The 24,722-nt window shown below is 42.5% G+C and overlaps 1 protein-coding gene across 10 annotated transcripts in view; it reads right to left on the reverse strand.

Moving 5' to 3' along the window:
* Positions 1–24,722, reverse strand: part of ACACA (acetyl-CoA carboxylase alpha) — a 148,108-nt gene that overhangs the window by 70,117 nt on the left and 53,269 nt on the right. For 7 of the 10 annotated variants that reach the window (XM_055720345.1, XM_055720332.1, XM_055720339.1 and 4 more), the window contains 10 exons: positions 20,636–20,749; positions 18,963–19,076; positions 18,212–18,301; positions 17,603–17,721; positions 10,124–10,147; positions 7,303–7,446; positions 6,584–6,680; positions 5,139–5,246; positions 2,854–2,910; positions 2,498–2,542 (listed from right to left, as the gene is read on the reverse strand). In XM_055720345.1, coding sequence (XP_055576320.1) covers positions 2,498–2,542; positions 2,854–2,910; positions 5,139–5,246; positions 6,584–6,680; positions 7,303–7,446; positions 10,124–10,147; positions 17,603–17,721; positions 18,212–18,301; positions 18,963–19,076; positions 20,636–20,749 — 912 coding nt within the window. The remainder of the gene's footprint in view (positions 1–2,497; positions 2,543–2,853; positions 2,911–5,138; positions 5,247–6,583; positions 6,681–7,302; positions 7,447–10,123; positions 10,148–17,602; positions 17,722–18,211; positions 18,302–18,962; positions 19,077–20,635; positions 20,750–24,722) is intronic. The other 3 variants (XM_055720359.1, XM_055720364.1, XM_055720372.1) reach the window with 3 other exon arrangements.

Here is a 24,722-nt window from a genome sequence, read left to right on the forward strand (position 1 = left end):
AGATGCTACAAGCTCTTTTTTCAAGTCACCAAGGGTGGTGGAAAATCAAGATACCCTCAAGAAGGCAGCAGCAGTATTTTGTCTTCATTGCTAATGCAACAGAAGCTACTTGATTGGCTTTTGATTATTATTGTCAATTATTAACAGACAATAACATGGAACTGTCTAGACAGTAGTGGGGAACTTGTTCTACTTCTACTATGATTGCTGTGGAAATGTTTGGGAGCCATACGACGATATTAACACTCCATTATATAAGCAGATGTACACAAAAGAATGATCTGTATTCTATAGCTCTCTTCATACTATTACTGCTAGAAATACTCTCTTCCCAAGGAAAACTATGAATCGTAATCAAATAACTTCATCCTCATATATTAAATAGCACTCTACAAAACCAAATATGATTAGGTTTTTCTGTTATTCTATCGCGCATATAAAATCCTAGCAAACAGCAAAGGCTTTACATTTTTGTGGCATATTACACGAGGAAGACTAGAGAGCATCCTTTTACGTATCCTTCCAGTTTCACCCCAGCAAAGCCATCTATTTCTGTGGAATTACACTTTTACTGGGTAGAGGAACTTTTGCAAATGCTTTGCACCAACTTGAGAATACCAGCCATTTCTGTAATCTTCATTTATGCAATCATCTACGTAATCTTCTAGCCAGTCGTCTTCCTTACCTCCTATAAAAAACAGTCCCCAGAACTTCACCTGATGACTCTGCTGAGCAAAAGAACTTGTGTTTGCCTGGAGTGTGTCTTCCAGACTAGCCAGGGCTACAAGAAATGCTGCCTGAAAATTCAGGCAATGGGCATATTAGGTGAGCCAACCACTTCCATGTTTCCTTACTTCTCTTCCAAATCCCTCCTACCTGTCCTCCTCTGCACGATGCCAATTTCTCCTAACATCAACCATGCTCATTCTATCACTGATGTAATTGCTTTCAAGGCATTTGACTAGTGTTGTGGGCAAATATAATAATTAGACGTGCACACACACAAAAATTCTCAGTGCTCTGGTACCAAAATCCAAAAGAGTGCTCCATTTCCTAGGCAGAAGAATTATACCCCTGCTGTGTTCTAATCAACCAACCATCATCAAGACAATCAAAATAATTTGCCTAAATTAGCCAATCAAGACACCCTGCAAACCACAGAATGTGAAAAGCTACAACAGAAATCATCATAGTTGATTATTATACTAATAATCACGTTAAAAACCTAATGAGATGAGGAAATTGGAAGCTTGCTGGAGCAACTCTCTATTACCTCAACATGCTGGGAACTAATTATATAGACTGTAATTAAAACAAAAACAAACCCAAGCCCAGGCCCTGGCTAAGTTAATAGTTGGTCCAGTAATAAACGGAATAGAATAGGAGATAGTAATAAAGACTGACACTTATGAAAGATCCCAGAGGTACTCTACAAACTTTGCAAACAGATGACATATCACGCTGCCTCCTCTGGCTGAGGAACTGAGCATCCTAACAGTCCATTGCTCTGAACGGCAGCTCAGGGAAAACTTTTTGTGATGACTCCTCTTATTCTTTCATTCTTTGCCTCCTTCCTGGCCACTGACATGTGGTACGCAGTGCTTATTCACAGACTCTTATTTTTCATTCCCCAAATATTAATTCAGTTCTCTAAAACTTCCCCCCCCCCCCCCTTTTTTTTTTTTTAATATCTAAAGCCTGGACTTTCTTGCTGAAGGTCCCAACATCTCTCCAAAGAGTCCAGTTTCCTACACAAGCTACTGACTGATACATATCTGTACCTGTACTGTAGGCAGTGATTCCCATGTGGCGATACCCACATTTGTTCAAATACGATTTTTGCTGATTTGTAAACTAGTTTTCCTTTCATAAGGCTTGCTAAACCAGGTGTGTTGAGCACAAGATTAGTTTCTTGCACTTTCAAGACTCCTAATAACTTCCAGAGTTGTAAGGGATAAAAATGTGGTTCTAGCCTTACATTGTCACCTTGAAAACAGGGGTAAACTAGCCCTCACTGATGCCCAAGCTCTGGGGGAAGAAGCAGTTCTTAGCAGTAAGAGCATCAAACATTTTCCACATCACTAAGCCATTATGCAAAATTTAGCAAGTCATTTCAGTTAATCCTCTAAGTTATTTTAAAATCGGTAAGAAGCCTAAAGAAATCACCACACTCCTTAAGAAACAGGAAACTTTAATTGTATAATTGCATTTTAGAATACAAAACAACACTGAAACAAACAAGATCTTTATTAACGTTGCAGTCATGAGTTCAGCCAGGTAACAAGAGAGACTTTAGCACATGAATGGCCCCCCTCAGTAAAAAAGGCCCACTCCTCTATTTGAAGTCAGAATTTGTTTATATATTCCACTTAACTCTGACACCAGTGTTGGCACTAAAAATGCCTGACTAAGAACCAAATGAGAAGCCCAGAGTCACTTACGTGTCTCCTGGCCTCAGGTCAAGAATACCACCGTGTTCTAGGCCCTTTATACTTACATGAAATCTCTGATCCACCTCATAGTTGACCTGTTTCCTGAAGTCCTTACAAACGAAACATACAAACACAGGAAGACAAGAAAAAAAAAAAAGCAGAAGAAAGCTAGCAATTAGGATGAAAATCAAAAATTAATTAATTCAAGAATACAAGAGGTGCCAAGATTGTTTACAATTGTAAATTAATTTTCTTAAGCGAATCCATCAAAACCATCTCAAATTTTAGAGAACAAAAACAGTGAGGAGAGCTAAATATAGTTAATACAGCAATTAATTTGGGAAAAACACACATCAAATGTCAATGCTATTATGAGCTAGAAAGCAAAGAGTTCTGAGCAGTATGAGGGATATCAAAATACCTTTTGTGCTACAAGGAAAGTCAGCCTCCGAATCCCATGTTCAATCAGGACTGATTTCTGTAAAAAGGCAAGGATGGGATCAGGTGACTGGATTAACAGAAAAAGAACACATCAAAAACATGTCAAAGTCTTCCATGAACTGAAAAAGCTCTACCGATCCTTCTGCATCTACACTGTAAGTTCCTAGCCCACTTCAGCCTGCTTGCGGCTAGGATTTCTCGTGTGATGATTGTCTAGTAGCACACATAAGCAAATACATTAAATCTGAAGAGGTAAGTAACCAAATCACAAGAACACAGTATTCCAGCTGAGCCTTGCTAACAAATAAAGCAGAAGAGTCATTCAAGTCTTGCAGGGAATATTCTTGTTCATTTGCCAAAGCAAGTTGGTCTTTTCTGCAAAGATTACTTTTTGAGGGGAGCACTGCGTAGGCATGGGAAGGCCACGGAAAATGATGGAAAACCAGTTTTAAAGGAACTAACCCAAGGAAGCATGTAGCGCATACTTGTTTTTGGCACAATAAGCACACAGACAACCCAGACCAAAGGAGAGATGTGTCAGTATCGCAAAGGTGAACAGTGATACGTGTTACTTATTTTTTTCAAATAGACAAGAGAATATCCATTCTGGTTGCTTCTTTATCAAATTCGACTAAGCCATGTTTCAAATGAGTGCTGCCATTGGTATTTGCCACACCAATGATCGTTTGAGGTGTTAAAACCCCATAATTCTGCTCCCCTTTCTAAAAGTTTTGCCTTTCTCCTCTTTTTTCCAATTTACAAGCAAAGAAAGAAAAGGAAAAAAAAACGTAACAACAAAAAGAAATAAGAACTTAGCTAGACCACGAACAAAACAACCCCTTTCGGCACAGACTGAAATGTTTTACTAAGGTTAAGCCCTTTGAAAATGAGCATCAGTGACTATATTCATGGCAAGAGGAAGAAAATAACTTTAATAATGCCATGATTTAAAAAGCAAAAATTGTTATTGCTTTTAAAATTCCACAAGTGGCAGACAATAACAGCATAGCAACAGGATTCTGATTACATCGTAATAATGTGGGTCTCACAGCAAGTCCACAGCTATTACAGAGCGATTAGCCATCAGCACCTGGAGAAACTCCATTTACACTGACTGCCTCAATCTCCTCCACAAGTCATTTACAAGTATATGATCCTAATTTCTATTAAAAAAACCACACACAACATGCTGGGACTAGAAGATTATTTGGACAATTTGGATCAACCTATTTGATAGTTTAATGTGTTTTGGAATTTTTATTTTATTTCTTTCTTTTTATCCCCTCCCATAAAACGCCTGGAGCATGATCAAGCAGATGAAAAGCAGAACTAGTTTTAATTTTTATATTTGATTATTTTCTTTGCTTAAAGAGACAGGAAGCTGCTGAACTCGCATGGATACCAGCCCCATTTTGGAACCCCTCATTTCTGCAGAATGTATTACCACCTCCCACGCTGGGAAGCGAAGTTAGAAAATGCCCACTCAGTCCTCCCGTACTCATTGCAGGTACCACGGATGTGGCTGGGTCCCAGTGCCTGATGGGCCATTCACATCCACAAGCCAGTTGAGGAGCTCTTCACACCAACCAGAAAAGAAAGTGCAGGCTGACACCAGAGGACAGAGTGGCCATGAGAAGGCTGTTCCCGACCCACATTGTCTCACAATTGACCACAGAACTAACATTTGGTACTCTGAAGTGTATCCCTTTAGGAAGGAGCAACAGAACATACTGAATTAATTCCACCTTGTGCCAGAAATATCATACTAGGTGGGGATGTTCTGGCACACCAACAAGAACAAATCTGAACTGCATTAAGACTATCATGATACAGAAAATATACGTCACGTTAACATCACTTTCCATGCCTCTGTTACTCACGTAACAACTTTACCACCACAAAGAGGGATACAGCACAGTTTTTCACAGCACCTGGAAATAGATACTCAAGATTGACCTTATGCATTTAAAACCACAAAGGTCTTTTACCTTACCAAAAATTAAAGGGAAGAAGTCCTGACCTGATGGATTAGGATACACTACAAAGAGAAACAATGACCTGGAGGCTTCAGTAAGGTGCAGCTACATCCAGTCGAAGAAGTGGCAAGATTTTAGATGGCATAAATTAAGGGTGTAGCTGTTGCATTTATTGTTTTTTAAACAAACAAACAAACAAAAACCCGAGGAACATACTGACTTTTCCCAAAGCAGACAGAGCTGTCCTGCACACTCACAAAGCTCCAGAGAGAGAATCAAGGTAACTTACCTTGCTTTGTGTGAACTCTCTGAACATGGCTGCCAGCCCATCATCATCAACATCACTGTCTGTTTTAATAGCAACATTAAGAATGTGAATGGGCTCCTCACGAGCAGTCTGCAATTTAAAGAAAATACTCCCCGTAAATAAATAGTTAACAACACCTCTGAGTTCTCAAAAGAGGCTCCCTAAATACAACTCTAGAATACAGGTGCCCTAGAGAAAAATGATTTAGCAGATCGTGCTGTAAACCAATGACAACTATGAGCAAAATCCTTTACCAAGCAGCCTAACAGCTTTGCAGTTTCACAGAAGTAAAGAATTAATGTCTGCAAACAGCAGCTTCATTTGGAGAATCCAGTTCTGATGGTCACATCTGACTTGGCTACCTCAAAAGTACTTTATTTGGATGCAGAAAGAATGCAGGGTCAGGTCCTTTCTTTACAAGAGGCAGTACAGACAGGACATTAGAGGACTTGAGCATCAGGAAAGGTAGTGTAATTAAGCAGATTCAAAGTGTATGATTAAACAATGTGTGTTTTCATACCTACAACAAAACGAAATAATGTGGAAGCAACAATTACATTAGAGCTCTGAGAAACAACAAATTTAGCATTTAAGAGCCTGTGGTTAACTGTGAAAAACTGAGTATGAACAGATTATCCTTGGTGAGGTGGGGGGGAGGGTAAGATGAGAGATACAAGGACATTAAGGCTGACGATAATATTCTGGAACAAGGCTACAGTACTTACGCACACCAAGATCAATGGATCCGTTTAAAACCAAGCCCTATTCTGAATACAGACTATTCCAACAGAGCATCCCACTGTTGGAGGACAGGACAGAGCAGTGGGGGAGCTACCTGTGTCTACCTGTGTCTCTAAGGGGAATTGGTCTTCTGCCACTAAGGATTATAAACCATCTGCTTCCTCTGCACCCGTTCTCCACATCAGTGCAAAAACTGAGGGGTTCCTCTCATCTTTTCCTCCTAAAAAGAGTTCCAAGAAGTAGAACAGAAGGAAGAATCAGAATGTAGTGTGACTAGGAAGGGTGTAAGACAGAAAATAAGGCAAGTCAGACTTAAAGGCAGTTGAATATGCAGTGCAATACCATGATGCACAGAGGAGGTCTGAAAATGTCGTCGTGGGTCTAAACTCTCAGTTATGCTGCTGCGTAGCCAGTGATTTTGCCGATGTTAAAAGCTACAAACTAAATTTACATGGAGAGTAAGAGACTTAACCATAGTTTTAGAACAGAGTCAGAAAATGGCCACCTACTTTGAATCACCTGCTGTGGAACAAGCAAACAAATCACACACATAAATACATAAAGCTCTTAACTCCTGCTTCCAGCACTCAAACTCGTGAAAAGTATCTAGCCTGCAGTCACTGTGGCATTCTGCACGCCTTCTATTTCCAGCCTGAGAACAATCTCAAGAGAAAAAACTACCGTACCTTGTCTTCATCATACAAGGAAGCATGGCCAGCTTCGGGGAAGGTTGGGCTCTGGGGAGGAGAGTCGCAGAAGCAACCCATCACTTCATCAAAGATTCTGAAATACGCCAGAGAAGTATTAGTCATCAACACACTGCTGCTAGCCCACTGAAAGCATACAGCACTACAATCCACAAATCATGTTGCTAAGGGAGGGAGGGAGAGAAAAGGACTCCTTCCCTTTGCAGGACTGAAACTGAAATGATGAGAAGGCAATACCTTCTCCACCCCTCAAACCAAAGCAGAGCCTGGATCTTCTAATATTTGTTACAGATCTTACAGCTGCAGGCCCTCATGACCACTATGGGCTCTGCTGGGGGTTTTTTGCCTACCCCTAGAAGGTTGAAAGCATAAAGAACACATTGTCCTATGTATATACGCGTGAACAAGAGCATTAGAAGAAATCAGCACATTTGCAAATGATCTCCAATCAGCAGAAATTCAAGATGCTGATCCCTCTGGCTGCAAACTGCTCTTACAGCAGTCTGAAACTTTCAGTTATCTCAAGGAGACAGACAAGAGGATCCAAACAAACTTCCACCTGAGACTCCAAAAACTTATCGGATCAGCTCAGGACCAGTTTAAACCTGACTCTAGACATGGCAAAGATTCTGACCCGTTCCATTTGGGCCCACCTAGGAAGCTGGCAACACAAACAATTACCACCCTTCCCCACATACCTGACAAAATCTTCAAATGTGCGGAAGGAGACCATTCCACCCATCCGCTGGCACGGCGGAGTGAATGAATTGTCTAGCAGTACATCACTCACGCTAGCTACATGGACCATCCCGTAGTGATTGAGGTTGGAAGAGAAGGACATTCTAAATGGCAATTCAATAAGATCACAGTTAGTAGGGACAAGGGAGAGAAGAATATCACTGGAAAAAGATTTGCGCATGTGCGTATGCTTTGACCACTTGAAGCGTGGCTGTTTATCCAACATAACTGTTGCGTGATTCATTAAGATTCTTCAGCACACCAGACTGCTGTGCTGTCTTCTCCAAAGTCCCTGCAATGCTGGTGTGCCTCTGGTGCCATTAATGCCCTTACCTGGATGTTGTCCCAATGTACAGGAACAGTTAAAAGAGTTAGGAAGTAATATTATACCCCTTTAAAAAAAGTATTTCTTAGGATCCCAGGGGAATTATGACTATGCATAGTTGACCGTATTTTTCCTCCTGTATGTATGTTTTGCTGTACAGGTGGAATATTGAGGCAAACAACAATAATTCTAAGCTTTGATACTTTAAAGATTTCATAAATTTTTACAAACTAAGTTGAAGTGTACCAGGCTATATTATCTTATTGCTTCCCCCATTTTTCCGGTCATGTTATAATTTACACTCCTCAAATGCAGTGTGGTACAGTGATCCTTCTAAAATCCTATACTGGAAATAGGGTTTTCTATAGTCTTACACTAGTATTCCTACCCTAAATAAAGTCCTATTACAGTGCCTTCCACTTTAACTGTTGACCAACTTCATGTGCTCCTCCCTCTCATTTAATTCATGCTTTAAAGCCATTGCAACTCCCCCTACTCATTTATTTTGTTCAGTTTTGATTGCTAAAAGGTGGCAGCTGCTAAACAGAAGCAGTTGGCCACAGAACACATCTGTCTTAAGGAGCAAGGAAGGCAGAGCTCCAGACACTTACTACTGTCATACTCACACCTGATGTCTGCTGCTCAAGCACTGAGATACACTGCAGTACACACATCACTCCTACAGGAACAATTCCTTATGTAAGAAGTGAGGAGGACTGGAAAAGCTCAGAGGAAGGCACTGAGTAAGAGACCTCGATTTAAAGCAAGAGCACCATTCACTAAAGGTCAGCATTCCTTCCTGCCAGAGGGAAGGATCCTAAATACATTAAAGTACCACTGAGTTCTCATGCAATGCAACTGCTATGGCAGCACACACCAGCTGTGAAATAGTTTGTGTTATTTCAGGGTTTGGGCTATTATTATGATTATGTTTTTTTAAAGACCCACAATGGTGCAGTCAAGACTAGCATAGGAAGTTTCTCATACAGTGAATAAAAATCTTACAACTAACTAGACATCCTTTCCTAACTACTAGAATTGGTTCTCTGGAATAAAATCTCGGGGAAAAAAAAACCCTCAACAATAATTATTTCTAATTTCTGAACTATGCTACAGAGTCATCTTAATTCACTGAGGGACCTACTTCAAAAGCTCCCTGCAACATGGTGAGACCTTCAAGCTTGCTCTGAAGAGACAGAAATGCCAAGCTGGCACACAGCAGTGCTCTACGACATAGGAACAGTGCACTCTCACTTGCTCCACTCTCCCCAGGGCTTAGGAAGACAATGACAAAGTTAACTTTCTGTCCTCCCCAACTGGTGCCATAACAGGAGGCAGAAGGCAACAGGAAAAAAGATGAGGGCGCTGACTCAGCACAGCACATACTTGACTTACAACTTGTAAAGTCAAAAAGATACTCAACTGCATGCTGGATCAGATGCCAGGGGTACAGCAGGCAGAGCAGGGGCCCAGCCATGCTGGCTACGGCACTGCTGCCAGCCACATGGATACAGGACCGAACTGGGGATTGCTGACATTGCTACTTACCAGCTTAACTAAGATTTCTTTCTTCCCACGTACAGAAAACTGTTGTGATATGGTCCTAAGTATACTGTTAACAAGTCTAAAGTATCACTTTGGTTAATAGCTCTCCATGTTTAAAGTCACTCTACGTTTCTGTAATTTCTCTCTGATTAAGAGCCATGAGACTTTCAAGCCCATTTTTTCTATTTTTCCCTAATCAGGCTTGTAAGCAGTAATAAATAATAGGTATTCATGTTTTGAAAGAGAAAAATTTTCCAGGACATGCCTTGGTGTACATTCCTTACAACTAATACAAAAAATTCCACAGAACAATAACTAAACAAAAAGACAGCAGACATTTTTCATGTATTATTTAAAACAAGAAATACTTTTCAACTGAGACATGGGAGGAAAAATTAGCATCCAAAACACAACAAAACATGCTGTCAGCTGTTTGAGATGTAGATTCATCTATGGTGTGAGGGAGGTGAAACAGCCTCAACAAATTCTAAGCTAGTTGCCAGAAACCAGGGTAGCAACAGGTATGCTATCAGCTAGGAGTAACTGCCTGTTTCACTGCAACACCCTACCAGAGGGTCAACAGCTGGGAATCCAGTTCCAAAAAAAAGAGACCCTAGAAACAGCATTCTGCTAGAAGTTTGCTATGTACCATACTGCAGATGAGCTGAGTCACCTGGCAAATTTATAATTTTAAGGATTGCTGCATGCAAAGCTTTTTTAAAGGGTAAAGAAAAGCTGAAAACATGTTTTAGACAAAGGGAGAGGAAAAGGGAAGGAAAAAGAAGAGTTATGTTTGAGAGCTTCCCCAGTAAAGATAAGGGCACTAAAACAAAACATGTTAAAACATTAAGTATTAGGCTACTTCTTTCTAGTCTGTCTTTTCAAATTTTAAAAGATGACAAGTACCGTACCTGTTTAGCGTGGGGATGTTCCCTCTGTAATCAAACAACCACAGTTAGTTACAGATTGGTTAGTGAAAGCCATAATAAAGAACTATCATCAAGCTGATACACAGACCAGCAACAAGTTTACAATTTACTAAACCAAAATTTGTCAACCACCAGGTACCAGGCAGAATTAAATTTCACCAACCCTGAGAAGGCACCCACCACCTGACTTCGCTCGACACAGCTGCCATGGGAATGAGCAGAGACCATGCACATAACATACAAATAACACACCCCGGGAAAACACATTGTATTTGCAAGGTACCCTGCCTTTCTATAGCATCTTTTATTGCACCCACTTCAAGCCCTTTACATACATCAAGCAAGCTTCACAAGCAAGACCAGAGTGGGGAGTTCGCACTCCCTGACAGAAGGGCAAACAGCACAGATGCAAAAAGTGACCATGTCATACAGGAAGATTGCAACAGGTTCAGAAAAACAAGCCAAATCCTCATTGCCAAACCTCTACACGAAGCAGCAGCCCATGCACTGGCCCCCACACCACCACAGGAATAAAGCAAACACACACATCTGCATTTTCAGCATTCATAGCCCTGAACACCAAAATGAACAAGCAGAACTTTAGGCTAATTTTAGGAAAATTTTACCGTTCTTGTAACATCAGTCCAACTCTTCACATATGTGCATGCAGACTAGGGCTTAGTGATGCACATAAGACAGAAAGGAGTTGCGGGGCACATTTTCATACCAACAGAAGCACAGCAAGGTCTAGCCCATGCTAGCTACATTCACGAAAGCGCAAGGTGCTCCATGCAAGATGTAAAAATTGCTGTGATCTGACGTTCAAAATAGTAAAGATTAAACTGAGAAAAACCCCCAACAACAACCATGCACACAGGAGGCTTGTGCAAAGAGATGAGCAAACATGAAAAGATCAAAAGCAAAGCTTCAGTGAGCATGTATCTGGACATTCACCCTCCCCTTCCCTGCAGAAGCTTGTAGGAGATCAAACCACAGACTTTCCTAACATCCTTGACCATAGGCAAGACCCCAGGTTACTGGACATAAAGTCTCAGTACTTCATGACCAGTGTGTTTCCATGGTCACACCACTAAAAACACTGACTGCACCTGGTCCTGTTCTCAACTGGGTTTATCACAGCAGTCACATTCACTGCAAGGTTGTATGTTTGGTGCATTACTGGTAGAGGCATGAAAAGTTCCCGTGATCTCCTTAAGCCATACAAGAGAAAGCACAAAATTGCCTAAAGACGTTATCTCTGTTCAAGGGTAAAAACCACAAGTATTTAATTTCATTTGGAGACAGTGGGGAAAGACACTGCAGAGCCTGTGGTTGGGACCAAAAGGGCCATGAGAGGGGACCGAAATGATTTTTTTAGCTTGGCAAGTGGTGGGAAAGCTACACGAGATCTACTTCAGCTGGAAAAAATAGTCTAGAGAGGACTGGCAGTTCCTACACCCTGTACACTTGTGTAGTGGTCCCTGTGAATGCTTTAAGAAAACAGACAGAAAAACCCAGCATAACTAATGTTCCTTTCTGTCTCACAAAGGGCACCCTGTTGCCTTGCTCCAGGAACTTTCTCCAGCCACTCAGTACGGAGCTGAAGAGACTACGGCAAGAATTGCAATGAGGAAAACAGAAGAGCCAGTGCCTGGAGATGTCAGAAAAGAATGGAGGAACCGCCTTCAAGCTGCACGCTCTGGGGCCGGCTTTATATCTACAGGTCCTCACAGCTGCAGAGGGCTGCCCATAACAGAAGCTGCATTGTCACTCGTCACTGAAATGCACTAAGAGGCAGAGGTTTGATATTTGCAGCACAATTGGGCCTTGTGAAAAGGCACTCCAGTCCAGTGAACTACACCTCCGCAGCTCTGACAAATAAAACCCCAGTGGCATGCCAGCCTGCTCAGCCTGGTGCAACATCAGTGCCAACGGGCAGCACCACGGTTCTGGGAGCTGTATAAAGGCACAGCAGGCAGAGCACACAACAGTGTTCTCTCCCCAGCCAGCTCCAACTAGCTGATCACAGGATCAGAAACCTTCTCACCACATCAGCCACAACCCTTCTCCCTATCCCTTTTGAACTGTTAAAACGGCCCTTCTTGACCGGCGAAGCTGATCCCACTAGGAACGTGCTCCATACCGATGTAGGCTCTACTGTGACAATTACTCCTTCTGCTCAAGCAAACAAAAATCCCCATAGCTCCCCCCTGCACCTCCTGGTTGAATCTGAATTTGTTTCCCCTTGGCCCTCCCTTTCTTTTTTTTAAAGAGCACTCCCCTATGAAAATGATGGCAATGCATGCAAAGCGCCACTGGTTATATCAAGCTGTGATTGAGTGCCAGCGCAGGGCAAAGCTTTTGAAATCAGACAGCAAAGCGGAATCTAAAGAGGTCGGCTGAATAACCCACTTGTAGTTATTAACAGCAGTACCACAGGAGAAAGAGCAATTCCACTGGCTCTGACCAGTGGCATTCCTCTTATGTTTCTTCATTTCTGTAGAAGAATCTAAACAGAAGGCTCTGAAACATGCCTCAAACCATACATTTTGATTGGGTTTTTCCTCTCCCTCTTTCTTTCCTTATTCTTCTGCTCCCTCTGTGATTCAGCCAAGCTGAATCTGCTACTGAAGTCCAATTTGCATAAAATTATCATCGTTCCATTCAGTTTGCTGCCCCTTCAACAGCCCCTTCTTTACTCTGTTGGAAGATTTTGCCCTTTCTGAAACAGGCAAGCCAAGGGAACTGCAACACATTACTGCTGCCTGCTGTCTAATTAACATCAAACCCTCAGCACAAAACTGCAGGGATTTACAGGTGCCCTGGAATCATTTTCCCTCCCTCCCTCCCGATGCCAGCCAGTCTCTCGCAACAAGGAGGGGACCTCAGGCTACCTAATGATACGCTACGAGCTACACACTCAGGTCTCCAGGCTTGTACAGAGTCCAAAGCAGCACAGCTGGTTCTATACCAGCAATCCAAAGGCTGATGCAAGAGGCTGTTTTAGCAACTACTTTAGTCCACAGAAAATGTTTCCATTTTGTCAGCAATTGAAATCTTAGGAGTATATCACTGTGAAATGATAGTAGGAAGGAACCTATAAACACTGCTCTAAGTGTGAGCGAGTTTTGGGTTCTTATTCTTCTGTCAAAAGCACTGTTTGGAAACAGCAGTATTTAATTTGGCTTCCAGCCTTCAAAATGGTTTCTACCTGTAAGCTAAGGAAGAGGCTGACAGAAAAGAACAACCAAAATACTCCATAGATGATAAAACATCAAGGGACAGCAAAGGAGAGATCATGCACCACTCTTAAGCCTTGAAATCAGCAACATCAAAGTCCAAGTAGGGTGTCAACAAACATCCACAAGCACAGGAAGAGGAGATACGCCGCAAAACCAAGCACAAAATAGCTGAAACATTTATATTGATACCCTCGGAAATACAAAGCAACTAAGGACTAGACTTGAATTCCACCCTTGGAAGTATCACAGACAGCAGGATGCAGTCCCAAGAATGAATTCAACCTAGACAAGTCTAAGTAAGGCATTTGCCTTACGTCCACGTTTGCAGAGCTGTGTGTGTTCCCACCTCCAAATGTAACTAGGGTTAGCTGGTATCAGACATCTTGTTTATCAAGTTTCAAAATTAACACTTGCTTTAAAGCTAACTAAACCAATTATCAAAACTACAAAGTCTTAATCTGCAATACTAAAACCTTCCTTCACTTCCACCTTTCAATGGTACGTCCTGACTCAAGATTCCCCAGGACACCTCAAGGCCAAACGTGGCAGTTCAGGGTGGCATGTGGGACAAAAGGCAAACGTGGGCTCAAAGCACAGATGGATTGGGAGGGCATGACTATGGCATCAGAGTGAGCAAAACAGGCTGGGTTATATTTCCTTTGGGGCTCAACATATTCAGAAGGCAGAGCTCTGTGGTATCACTGCCATACCCCAAAATAATGATATATCCAGCATCTCTAAGTCACCCTTGCAAGCAATTGTCTCAGCATCTGACAGAGGGAACGAATTTACCTCTAAGCAAAGCAGAGGGATCTGTTTTGTGGGAACACATTTACCTCTGAGTTCTTCCCTTCTGATCCTCCAGCACATCTGCTGCTGGGGAAGGAAAGATCAAGAGAGCAGCTGAACAACCTGGCTGGGGGAATGCAGTGAGCTGGAGAAAAGGGGATGCTTTAGGAGGAGCAGTGCAGCAGCACAATTCTGCAGCAGCCTCCAAAAGCTGGCTACAGCAGACAATGTCCCAGTTTAATTTAAACCTTACAGCTTCAGACGTAAGAAAGGCTGTTCGAAAGCAGCAGAGGAGAGGGGGATTATTAGAAAAAAACCTTCTCTTGTTGAAAAAGCACTGTAATTCCCTCTCCCTATACTAGACACACAATGTTTCTTTCAACAGAAGATTTTAAGCTAAGATTAGGCAAGCACTGTTTCATGTGCTGAACACCTAAGAAAGGCCTTTCAGTGTCTGTCACCTGGCTTGCCATTCTCACAAAGGAAGCTGAACTCTCTAAACACCAGTCAATATTCCACCAGCTTCCCATCTCAGCAGGGCAGTCTGAACAAGAGGGAAGCAAAGGACAGCTCAGAACAGGGCTCATTTCTTTCTCACATCTTTTCTCACCAGGACTCTAGATGACTGAAAGAGGCAGGTTATCCACATGCAAGGGGCTCTGCCCATAAGCATTTGTTTGCAGTACCCTGCTGCAGCGCATAGCGATCAGCATCCCGTAGATACCCTTGTATCGACTCCACCAGATTGGATTACTGCAACACCCTCTACTTGGAGAGAGCCTGCAAACTCCATTTACTGCAAAAGGCACCAGATGGTTACACTGTACTCCTCATCTGCCTTGCACCGGGCAACAAGGAATGCCGGGTTTTGATCTATAGAGCCCTCTATGGTTTCAATTACAAGCAGTTTTTCTCCCTATGCCTTACCCTTGCAATCAGGATCAGTGGGGATTCTTACAACAGGATGTTTTCTATTAATTTAAACAAATAATTCCAAAACAGTTTCTGCCCACAAAACCCACCAGGAGCAGGTTGCATTTCTGTGACTCTGTTAGCAGATTTAACAGTTTTTCTTCTCCCTCTCTGCTTCCACGTAAAGCTTTCCTGCAGGTAGTTGATGACAATCATTCAGTGGCCAAAAATATGAAGTCCGAGGTGCCTTGCTGTGACTAGTCACATCAGAAGTAGTGACTGTGATTGTTTCTGTTACAACTAAGCAAAGGCATAGCAGTGTTAAATACCAATAACAAAGAATTCAAATATAGCAACCATTATCAGTTTGCAATTTTCTCTACATTAATATTTGCTCCAGTAAAATTCAGGCCATTGAATGTCACAAATCAGACACAAAAGGGACCAGGGCTCAAAAAAAATCTGGAAAACTGCTGAAAAATGTTTTTTCCATAAAACTAACACCAGCTCCAGAAGAGAATGCTCTCTTAAAGGCTCCCTGGTATTACTTCTGGTTCACCAGGACCCAACCCTGCAGAGCCTCAAGGGCCATTTTGCTTGGTCACCTGGAATATTTTGGCTTTGGGGTTTGTCCTTGGAAGGCATCTTTAGCTTTTCAGTCTAAAAGTGCATGCTACAGAAGATACAGAAAAACATACAATGGACGTAGAACATGGTCAAAAACAACAAAGAAGACTCAAGCAAGACAATGTCAGAGTTTTGAAATTTCTGTGTCTTGGGCTTACCAGAAGGTCTGCCTTTACAGCTAGCTTAAATCTACACACTCAGGGCTAATTTAAGACCCCAGGTATCCTGCTACCAGCTGTGCTTCAGCAGCCAGCCACACAACAACCACACAAGTAGGTATACACTGCAAGAAGCTGCATCAAGCAACAGGAGCCAAATCCATCACTAACAGATGGAGGTGCAACTCAAAAGAACTGAACTTGCCTATGCAAGCAGTGAATTTGTCCCCAAGCCTGCTTGCCTCTGCACAAGGGCTGCGGTGCATTTTCAGTCAACCATCAGCAGTGTCGATGGTTGGAGAAGCAGAACTGAGCTTCAGAACATTGCCCCAGCGAATTCAGCACAAAGGGGAGAGGAGACTTCAGGTCAAAGCAGCTGTTCCCCAAGCAGGTAACAGGCCTCCTCCTCTTCCAGCTGACCTTGTCCAATTAAGCTTGCGCACAACAACAGAGCAGTGGTCAGCATGGGCAGGCCAAACAACCCCCAAGCAACAGCGATAACTGAGACTAGCAAAGAGAAGAAATTGAGAAAGAATGGGGGGGCAGGACGGGGGGAGAGTATTATAAAGGGGTACTAAAAATAGTATGCAATTATTTACAAATATTCTAGAAACGTTGGGAACAGATGAGACCAAATGCATGTCCCATTTGTATCATGAGCGTTCCGTGCTGCTCGTTGAGGACAGTCATTCATTTCTAGCAAACCAGATTCTGAAAACCATTTCATAAAATGTACTGATGGATTCTCAACGAAGCGAGACTGGACCCCGTTGCCCAGCCCCACCAAAAATAAAATAAGGAAAAAGATGTTTGGAAACAAAGGAGAAAAACAGCACTGATGCCAAACTGCCAAACCAGCACAGATCAACAGTGGCACCCGGCGGCCACAGGGACTCACTGCGCCTCTTGGCTCCCGCACGCCTGCGCTGCCCGGGGACAAAAATACAATACCATCTAAAATACCCTCCTGAGTTCCTGTGCAAATGAAAAAACACAGAAACTGACTAACCTGACAGATGCTGAAGAAGTTCTGAGAATCATGTTTGTTTGGTTTGGTTTTTTTAAATGATCTTAGCACACACTAGGAGATGCAACCCTTCTATAAGACTGGGCAGCGAATAGTTGATGCTTTTGGCTGCAGTCATGAGAAATGCATTCTGAAAAATACTGACTGAAAATCTATGTCAGCTCCAGCATTTCTATATAAAACACATTCATACATGCATCTTGCTCTTCTCAGTCAAAAAAACGCATGCTAGAAAAGATTTCACCTTATCCAGTAAAGCCAGGTTTGAAAGTAGAGCCAATCACAAACAGTTACAAAGGGCTGGCAGGGAAGCGCTGCAGGAAGGGGACAGAGACTGTTTGACTGTTCTTTATTAAAATGAGTAATTGATTATTCTGTCTGGCATTCTATCTTTCTGAAGGCTAACTAAAGTTCTAGAAGAAAGTTACTACACAAGCCGATTTAAAAATCAGGAAATAGATGGAAACTGTATCATATTGAATGTATCCAAACTGCAGAAACTATTACCCACAGCTCCTGAGATTTTTAAATAACTTGGGAGAAGGAACTGGGTAATGTAGCTGTTTATCTTAAATAATCTGTGCTTATTTGAGGCACTGGGACTCTCCCTTTCTCCACCGATTCTATTGCAAGTTTTCTTTGCCAAGATAGAATGTAGCCCCTCATAAACCTCCGATTCCACAGACGCCTGAACACGTGATCTGACCTGTTTGGATGGGAGGTAGGTAGCATGAACTGGAACTCCACCACACAAGTGTTATCCTTCAGCTGGCGGTGCTGGACACTGTTTAACTCATAGGCAATATATGCCCTTCGAACGTACACCTGGTTAGAGAGAAACTCAATCAGCGTAACTGTGCTAAGGAAGCAGAAAGAGAGGAAAACAACAAATAATACACCAGAGATTTCAAAAATACTAAAAAACCCAGGTACCTCCAAATGAATATTTAGACAGAACTCTAATTCAGCTAGAATTTAAAGTTATTCTGAGGAAGACAGGTCTGGCAGGATATGACCATCAGCACAAAGCACACAGGACAGGCTGACCACATTCTCGGACAGCAGCTTCACTTTCAATCCTTTCAACCACCTAAATCTTCTTCAAGCAAAGAAGATAACTTGAATCTGAAATTTCAGTCAATTATGAATATTAACACTGTTAAATGACAGACTAAGTATGCCAGATTCCACACAATCTACAGCACTCTTAATCTTGCAGTGGCCTAAACAAAAAAAACCCCAAAAAAACCCCACCACACAGAACAAAAACCACAGAAAAAATAATGATTTTTTTTTTCAATAGGAATAAACTTACCTCCAAAGCTGCCATTCTTACCACCTGATTACTGTGGTAGAAGAAGTTGGGTAGCACATCAAAGATGGATGTCTCCGACAAAATGAGTTTCTGAAAGAGATCACATCAAGCATTTTGAAAAGAGAACTGCCTGTCTTGCAAACAGGGTCAGGCAAAAAAGCAAAAACCCAAAATCAAGGCTGTCTAGTACCAATTTCCATGCTTTTCCTGTTGTTCATCAAGGATTATGACCTTTTTCTACTAAATCACAGAATGACAGGATCTCAGGTTGGAAGGTACTCATAAATATCACCAAGTCCAACTCCCTGCTCCTCGTAAGACTACCTAAAACTAAACCATAGGACTAAGAGCATCATCCAGATGCTCCTTATAAGAGGCTCGGCACCATGACCACTTTCCTGGGGAGTCTGTTCCAGTGACCAATCACCCTCTCAGTGAAGAGCCTTTTCCTAATGTCCAGTCTGAGCCTCTCCTGATGCAGCATCATTCCATTTCCTCATGTCCTATCACGGGTCACCAGAGAGAGGAAATCAGAACCTCCCTCTTCACTGCCCACCTTAAAGAAGTTGTAGGCTGCGGTGAGGTCATTCTGGTATCAGTGTAGGAATGAAAAGTGAGGGGGAAGCTAGAAATCAGAACAATCCAACTTAAAGCCACAAGGACCTTGGGACTACAGGCGAGATTTAAAACAGAAACATGAAGATGAGTGAGAAGAAAGAAGGGAAAACAAGGAGAGAAGTCTGGCAGATACCTGCAGGTTCTCAATGCAGAACTGGTGTCCATACATGTCAATAGCAGACAGGAAGATGGACTCCACCTGGTTGTGACGCAGCTCGTAGGATGGCAAATGGGAAGCAATGAGAACCTGGTAAACAGCAAACACAAGGAGTGTCAGTGAAAGGAGCTATGCTGGGCCATCGGCAGGAGGCTCGTATCTCCAAGGCAGCAATAGTCTGCTCCATCCCAGAAGAGGCGACTGGTTCCTCCTGTGAATTCTGTGGCACCTGGGTGATGCTGCAGACTGCCCCCCCCCAGCCTCATTTGTGTATCTGCTTGGTTTGTATTATTGGCAATTCCCCACGGAGAAAAGGAACAGCTTCAATCAAGTTCCATCAGTGCATGTGATTTAGCACTGCAGAGCTGCTAGTCCTGGGGACTGCCTGACCGGCTGTTAATTGGAAAGCAGATCTGGCAGGCAGCAGCTGTGGGGAGGCCAGCAATGGAGACCGCCTTTCACAGCTTCCAAGCAGAGGAAGCAAGAGACACTGGTGCCAGGTATTAAATGTCCAACATGAAGGATACAGAGATAGGAAGGGGAAGCAGCTTGCAGGGGAAAATGAAGTGAAAGAGCAACATAAAGACATACACAAGGACTGCAGCACCATTCCCAGCATGCTGCTGAGAGGTTCAATAACTGAATGGTTCAAGGACGCAAATACAATTCTGAAGGAAACATAAGGTCACTGAGCAGCTTCAAACATCCCATTCATTTTCAACAGTCAAGCGCTGAAATAAAAGGAGAGATCCCCAAAGTGTCAGCTTTCCTGCTTAAGACTTTTAGAATGGAGACAGGGACTGTGGAGTGAGAGGAGTGATCAGACCACAGGGTTAGCATTACCATGAAACAACCATGCCCTCTCACTCCTTCCTGGCTACAGACTAACTGCTAAAGAGGAAGTTCACAATAATATCCAAGTGGATATCTGGCATTCAAATTATTATCTGTACTAGACTCATGGAATTGACAGTATCAAGAGTTTTTCCAATTATTTTCAGGTTAAAAAGAAATTGTCAACACGCAACTCAAAAGCCAGAAAAAGCCCCGCAAAAGACCAACGTAATTCTCTGCAGTAATTCCTTAGCAGTTGCAAAGAACGTCTAGTTCATGTGTAAATTTCTCTCCCTGTTCTCTGCACACACTGATTCGCAATTGTAAGGTAGCTGATGAACCCAGATAGCATGGCCTGGCTGTTTACTGTACAGCTGCCTACATGTTCCAGGCAGCCTGTTCTTGTTGGGTTCACAAGCGATAAAGCCAGAAGGAACCACAGTGACCATGCATTTTTTGACTTCCTCTATTGCACAAACCACAGGCTGCTCTCAACTGACTTCTATTTGAGCCAGACAAAACTTTCTGGACAAGCAGGGACAACGGAATAGAATTCTAACTTCAAATATTACAGTGATTGGGAATCCACTGCAATCTTTATTAGACTGTCACAACAGTTAATTAGCTTCATTGTTAAAGCACTGCTCACAGTAATCTACTCTTCACATTTGCATAGTAATCAAAATAAACATCAAGAGATACAGACTTTCCAAAAGAGCCAACTCCCAAGTGGGAGCAGTCCGTATTGATCTGATCAGCAATGGCACAGTGTCTCAAGCAGGGATCAGCTTGGATTGCTAAACACGCTCCCTTACCTGCCGTGCTCGCAGGGCCACTTTAGCGTTGGTTGTCTTGCTGAGCTGGGTCAGCTCTGTCAGAATATTAATCAGCTCATCTGTCAAGGTGGGGTCACGGCCACAGAGCTGGTCCTGAAAAATAAAGAGAACTGAAAATGCTTAGAACAGAGGAAAACCATCTTCCGTTCTCCTACATGGGAGTTTAAACCTGAAATACATACACACATGCCCTCACGTGCTGGACGACATCACCTCTAGGGGTCCTTATCTATATATATCTTTATTCTATAATTCCGTGCTGACAAGGGTACAAGCATTAGGCTTTCAGTCATTTCACACATATAAATAAAGCTACAGAGGAAAGAAGGGACTGACACCACCACCCATTATATTATTTTTAGCATGTGTTTTGGCATCCAAACACAGGAGAAATACTGACTTGGCAAAGAGATTCAAGCAAAACGTTTTCGCATTACCCAATTTCAGCTTTGTATGAGAAGTCTGCCGTAACAGCAATGCAAAATTCAAAGAGCATTTAATTGTAGCGAAATGCCTTGTCTAGCATGCAAAGATTAGCAATTTTTCACTATGAAAGGTGACCAAACAGAAAGAGTTTAACTGCCAGGAGAACCCCCTGAAGTCCACTTAGAAAAACACCTCCAAACCAAAAAAAAAAACCAAACCCACAACTCCACAACCACAAACCAGCAGGCTTTGTACAGCTTCAGTAAAGGAAAAAAAGATCCTGTCATTCTGCTAACAAGGCTAAGCAAAGCTAACTAAAACCGTAAATGATGTAATGTGTTTCCTGCCACAGCACAAGACTGACTCCATAATGATTCTTCTCATCAAAGAATCCTGGTTCTGAAGAAGTTCACTAGCTGACCTTACTGTCTAAATTGGCTGGATAGAATAATAAAACTGAACAGCATAATTTTCAGTGTTAAAGCTGTTTCGAAACTTTTGGATTCAGCCATTCAAAAAAATGCAAACGGTAAAGACTTCAACCTGTTTTGTTTTCTGAACAGAGGAGATGTACTCTCATGCACATTTTCTTCCAAAAATACTTTCAACTACCGTGAATAATCCCAGCCTTCAACTACTCATACTGGCTTGTGAGCCTCTTCCCTCCCACTCCTGAAGCTGGAAACCCTCTAGGAGCCTCTAACGTGTTTCTTCTATACAGCACAACAGCTTTTCTATTGGTAAATGAATCACAGGAGGAAAATGCGAGATGAAACAGGGATTTGCAACAGGAAAGAACGCTAGTGCCTTAAAGTTTTAAGAGACTTTAAACACATACAGTTCAGAAAAGGCACTTTGAAGATCCAAGAAATAGAAAGGGAAAAAGGGAAACCTCTGCACAGCAGGTTAGATTATTTTCCCTGGCAGGCTTATCAAAGCAAAAACCAAAAACCAAATAATAGAAGTCCCGTAGACTGACTAACAAATAAGAGTTCATACTACATGCAATTCCAAAGCTAAATAGCTTTTTCTCCACGTTGCTCTCAATCCCTTTCTCTCCAACCCCACTCAAGCATGATGCCATCTCTAGGAATGATGGCAAACTCTCTGGTGGAGAGGAACCACAGTCAAATCACTTATTAAAAACACCTAAGCTACTAACTCTTAATAAGATTGTCTCCTACTAACCAGTCTTGGGCCAGCAAGCATTACAGTGATTGCTCCCAAAGAAAGTTCTGTAGATTTATCCTCTCCAGGTCACTGTGTGAATTCACAGTGAATAATTCAAGAACTGCCTTTGTTGTATTTGAAATACAAATTCCTCAGTGTTGTAATGTTACTGCTCAAGGTAACAAAAATCCGATACGACACAGGACATCTGCCATGCCACAAGCAATTCTGCCCAGGATGTGCATACAGCAGTCAGTATATAAGTACATAAAATGAACATACAACTTCAAATCACACTATATTTCAACAAATATATGAAGGATGAAGTAGTTCCCATCCTGCCTTAAACGCCTGCTAGCTAAAAAAGGTGAATGATGGCAGCATAATACTATTACTAAAACCATCCTCAGAGCCCGCTGTTAATAATGGATTCCTAGGGTTACATCAATAACACCAACATAAGCATCAAGGTATTTTGACATGATGTTTGCCCTTGGAGGACAAACTTAAACTACCCCACATAAATAGCTTGGCAACCCATAAAACACCACAGCGTTCACCATGAGCACACCAAATGTGCCACGGGTTCTCTCAGACATGAAGAGTTATGTGAGTTGGAAAGAAAGAGGAACGACGTTTTTTTGGTTAATGGCATGCCCTGTCACTTGGCAGACGGCAGTCCCTAGCTGTGCCGCAGATGACACTGTGACCAAAGGCACATCCACCCCTCCTGAGCCCCCATCACCCCCTCGACCAGAGAAGTCCCTGTGACACAGCACTCATGGGAGGGCAGAGCCCATGCGAATGGTGCTCAGGTTACCGGCTAGCTGCCGGCTGCTCTTCCACCACACGCAGCACAGCCTCTCCCAGTATGTTTTACGTTCTGACAAACTGGGATGTCAGCCTTTACTTGAGTAGAACTGAAGCGGTGGGAAGAATGACTACACAGGAAGGAGAAAGGAAAACTCTTCAATGTTTCTCTGTGTTCCCTACCTCCCCATTCCCTCAGACGGACACCACGCTGGCCAACGTGAAAACACAGCAAGGCTCTGCCTCCAAGACACGGCTTGCATGGGAGGTGAAAAACTAGACAAAAAGTTTCAGTCCCATTTTAGCAAGAAATAATCAGGATGACAACAACAAAATAAAGCAGGTAGCTGGCGCTGCACTGGCTTTTGCCTGCACTGATTGGCAAAGGCAGCAAGCAAAGCCTCAAACCAGCTCTTTGACAAGGCCTAACGCCTCCCCGGCACCCCGTGTAATTACACACTTGAGTGACTGGACTCTGAAGAAAATTGAAGGCCTGAGCTGCGAACAGCTGCCATTTTCTCTCTCCATCACGCCAGCATGATTACTTGAGAAATGAACAGCCCCGGCTCAAAGCTACTCCAGAATTCTCAAAGGAAATATGGCTCCGTGTTCAAATAATGAGATTCTTAAGGCAAGCGTTACTTACAATCACACCACACACCAAAAAGGGAAAGAAAAAAAAAGAGGGGGAGGAGAGCCAGAAAGAAAGAATGCCAGGGTCCTTATATCTTACAAATTAGAATTTAAGAAACTCAGCCTCAGCCTAGGACAATTATGACTCTCTCCTTGCTTTTGAGAGCTATTCTGTAGATGGCTACTTTGGACATATTTTTGGCAGTATCAGACCACATTACATTTGCAAAAAAAAAAAAAAAAAAAAAGACAAAAAAAGCAGGGGGTGGAGGGAGGAGAGAGAGAGACAGTATTGTAATTAGCCTCTTAAAAAGCAGGATACCTAATTCTAATCTGTTGAAAATAATGTCGTCACTAAATTCATCCTGCCTTGAGGAAGGTGGGCATTCATTCTGCTTCAAAGCATTATGTGGGACAAGGAGTTTTTCAAGGCTCTTTAGGAAACAGGAAAAAAAAAAGACCGGACTCAATTGTTGTTTTTTAATTATTTTTCCTGGGAATGTAATTTACAGGGAGTTTCACCCATTAGAGTGGGACCAAAATAATGAGAACTGAGATTTTTCATGGACTAACAAGCCACAAGACCATGAGAAGGTGATGGCAGGCCCTGCCATGAGGACTCATTTGTGTTTCTAGGGTGGAATCTTGTCTGTCCAAGAGGAATTCCAACCCCAGGAGATTCTCCATCCCTGAAGAACCAAACTAAACCAAATATAGTCACAGCCCAGTGTCTGAAAGTTAGCCTCTAGCACCCTCCCAACATAAGTCTGCATTCTTATCTCCCCACAGATGCTCACAAAGCACTTGCATAATTAGCCTTCACTGTACTCTGACACGCAATCAGTGCAGGACAGTCACAAACCAGAAGGTGCACAGACACCGTGCAAACAGTATGTTCTGGGTCTCCTTCAATGCACGGCTTACGTGCCCTAAGAACACATGAAAAAACTCCACACTGCTGCCACTGCTTCTGTAGCTAGAAGGTTTGCATCTTTAAGGATGAGAGCTATCAATTCAGTACCTTTAA

Source organism: Falco cherrug, chromosome 1, assembly GCF_023634085.1.
Source record: "Falco cherrug isolate bFalChe1 chromosome 1, bFalChe1.pri, whole genome shotgun sequence".
Lineage (NCBI taxonomy): Eukaryota > Metazoa > Chordata > Aves > Falconiformes > Falconidae > Falco > Falco cherrug.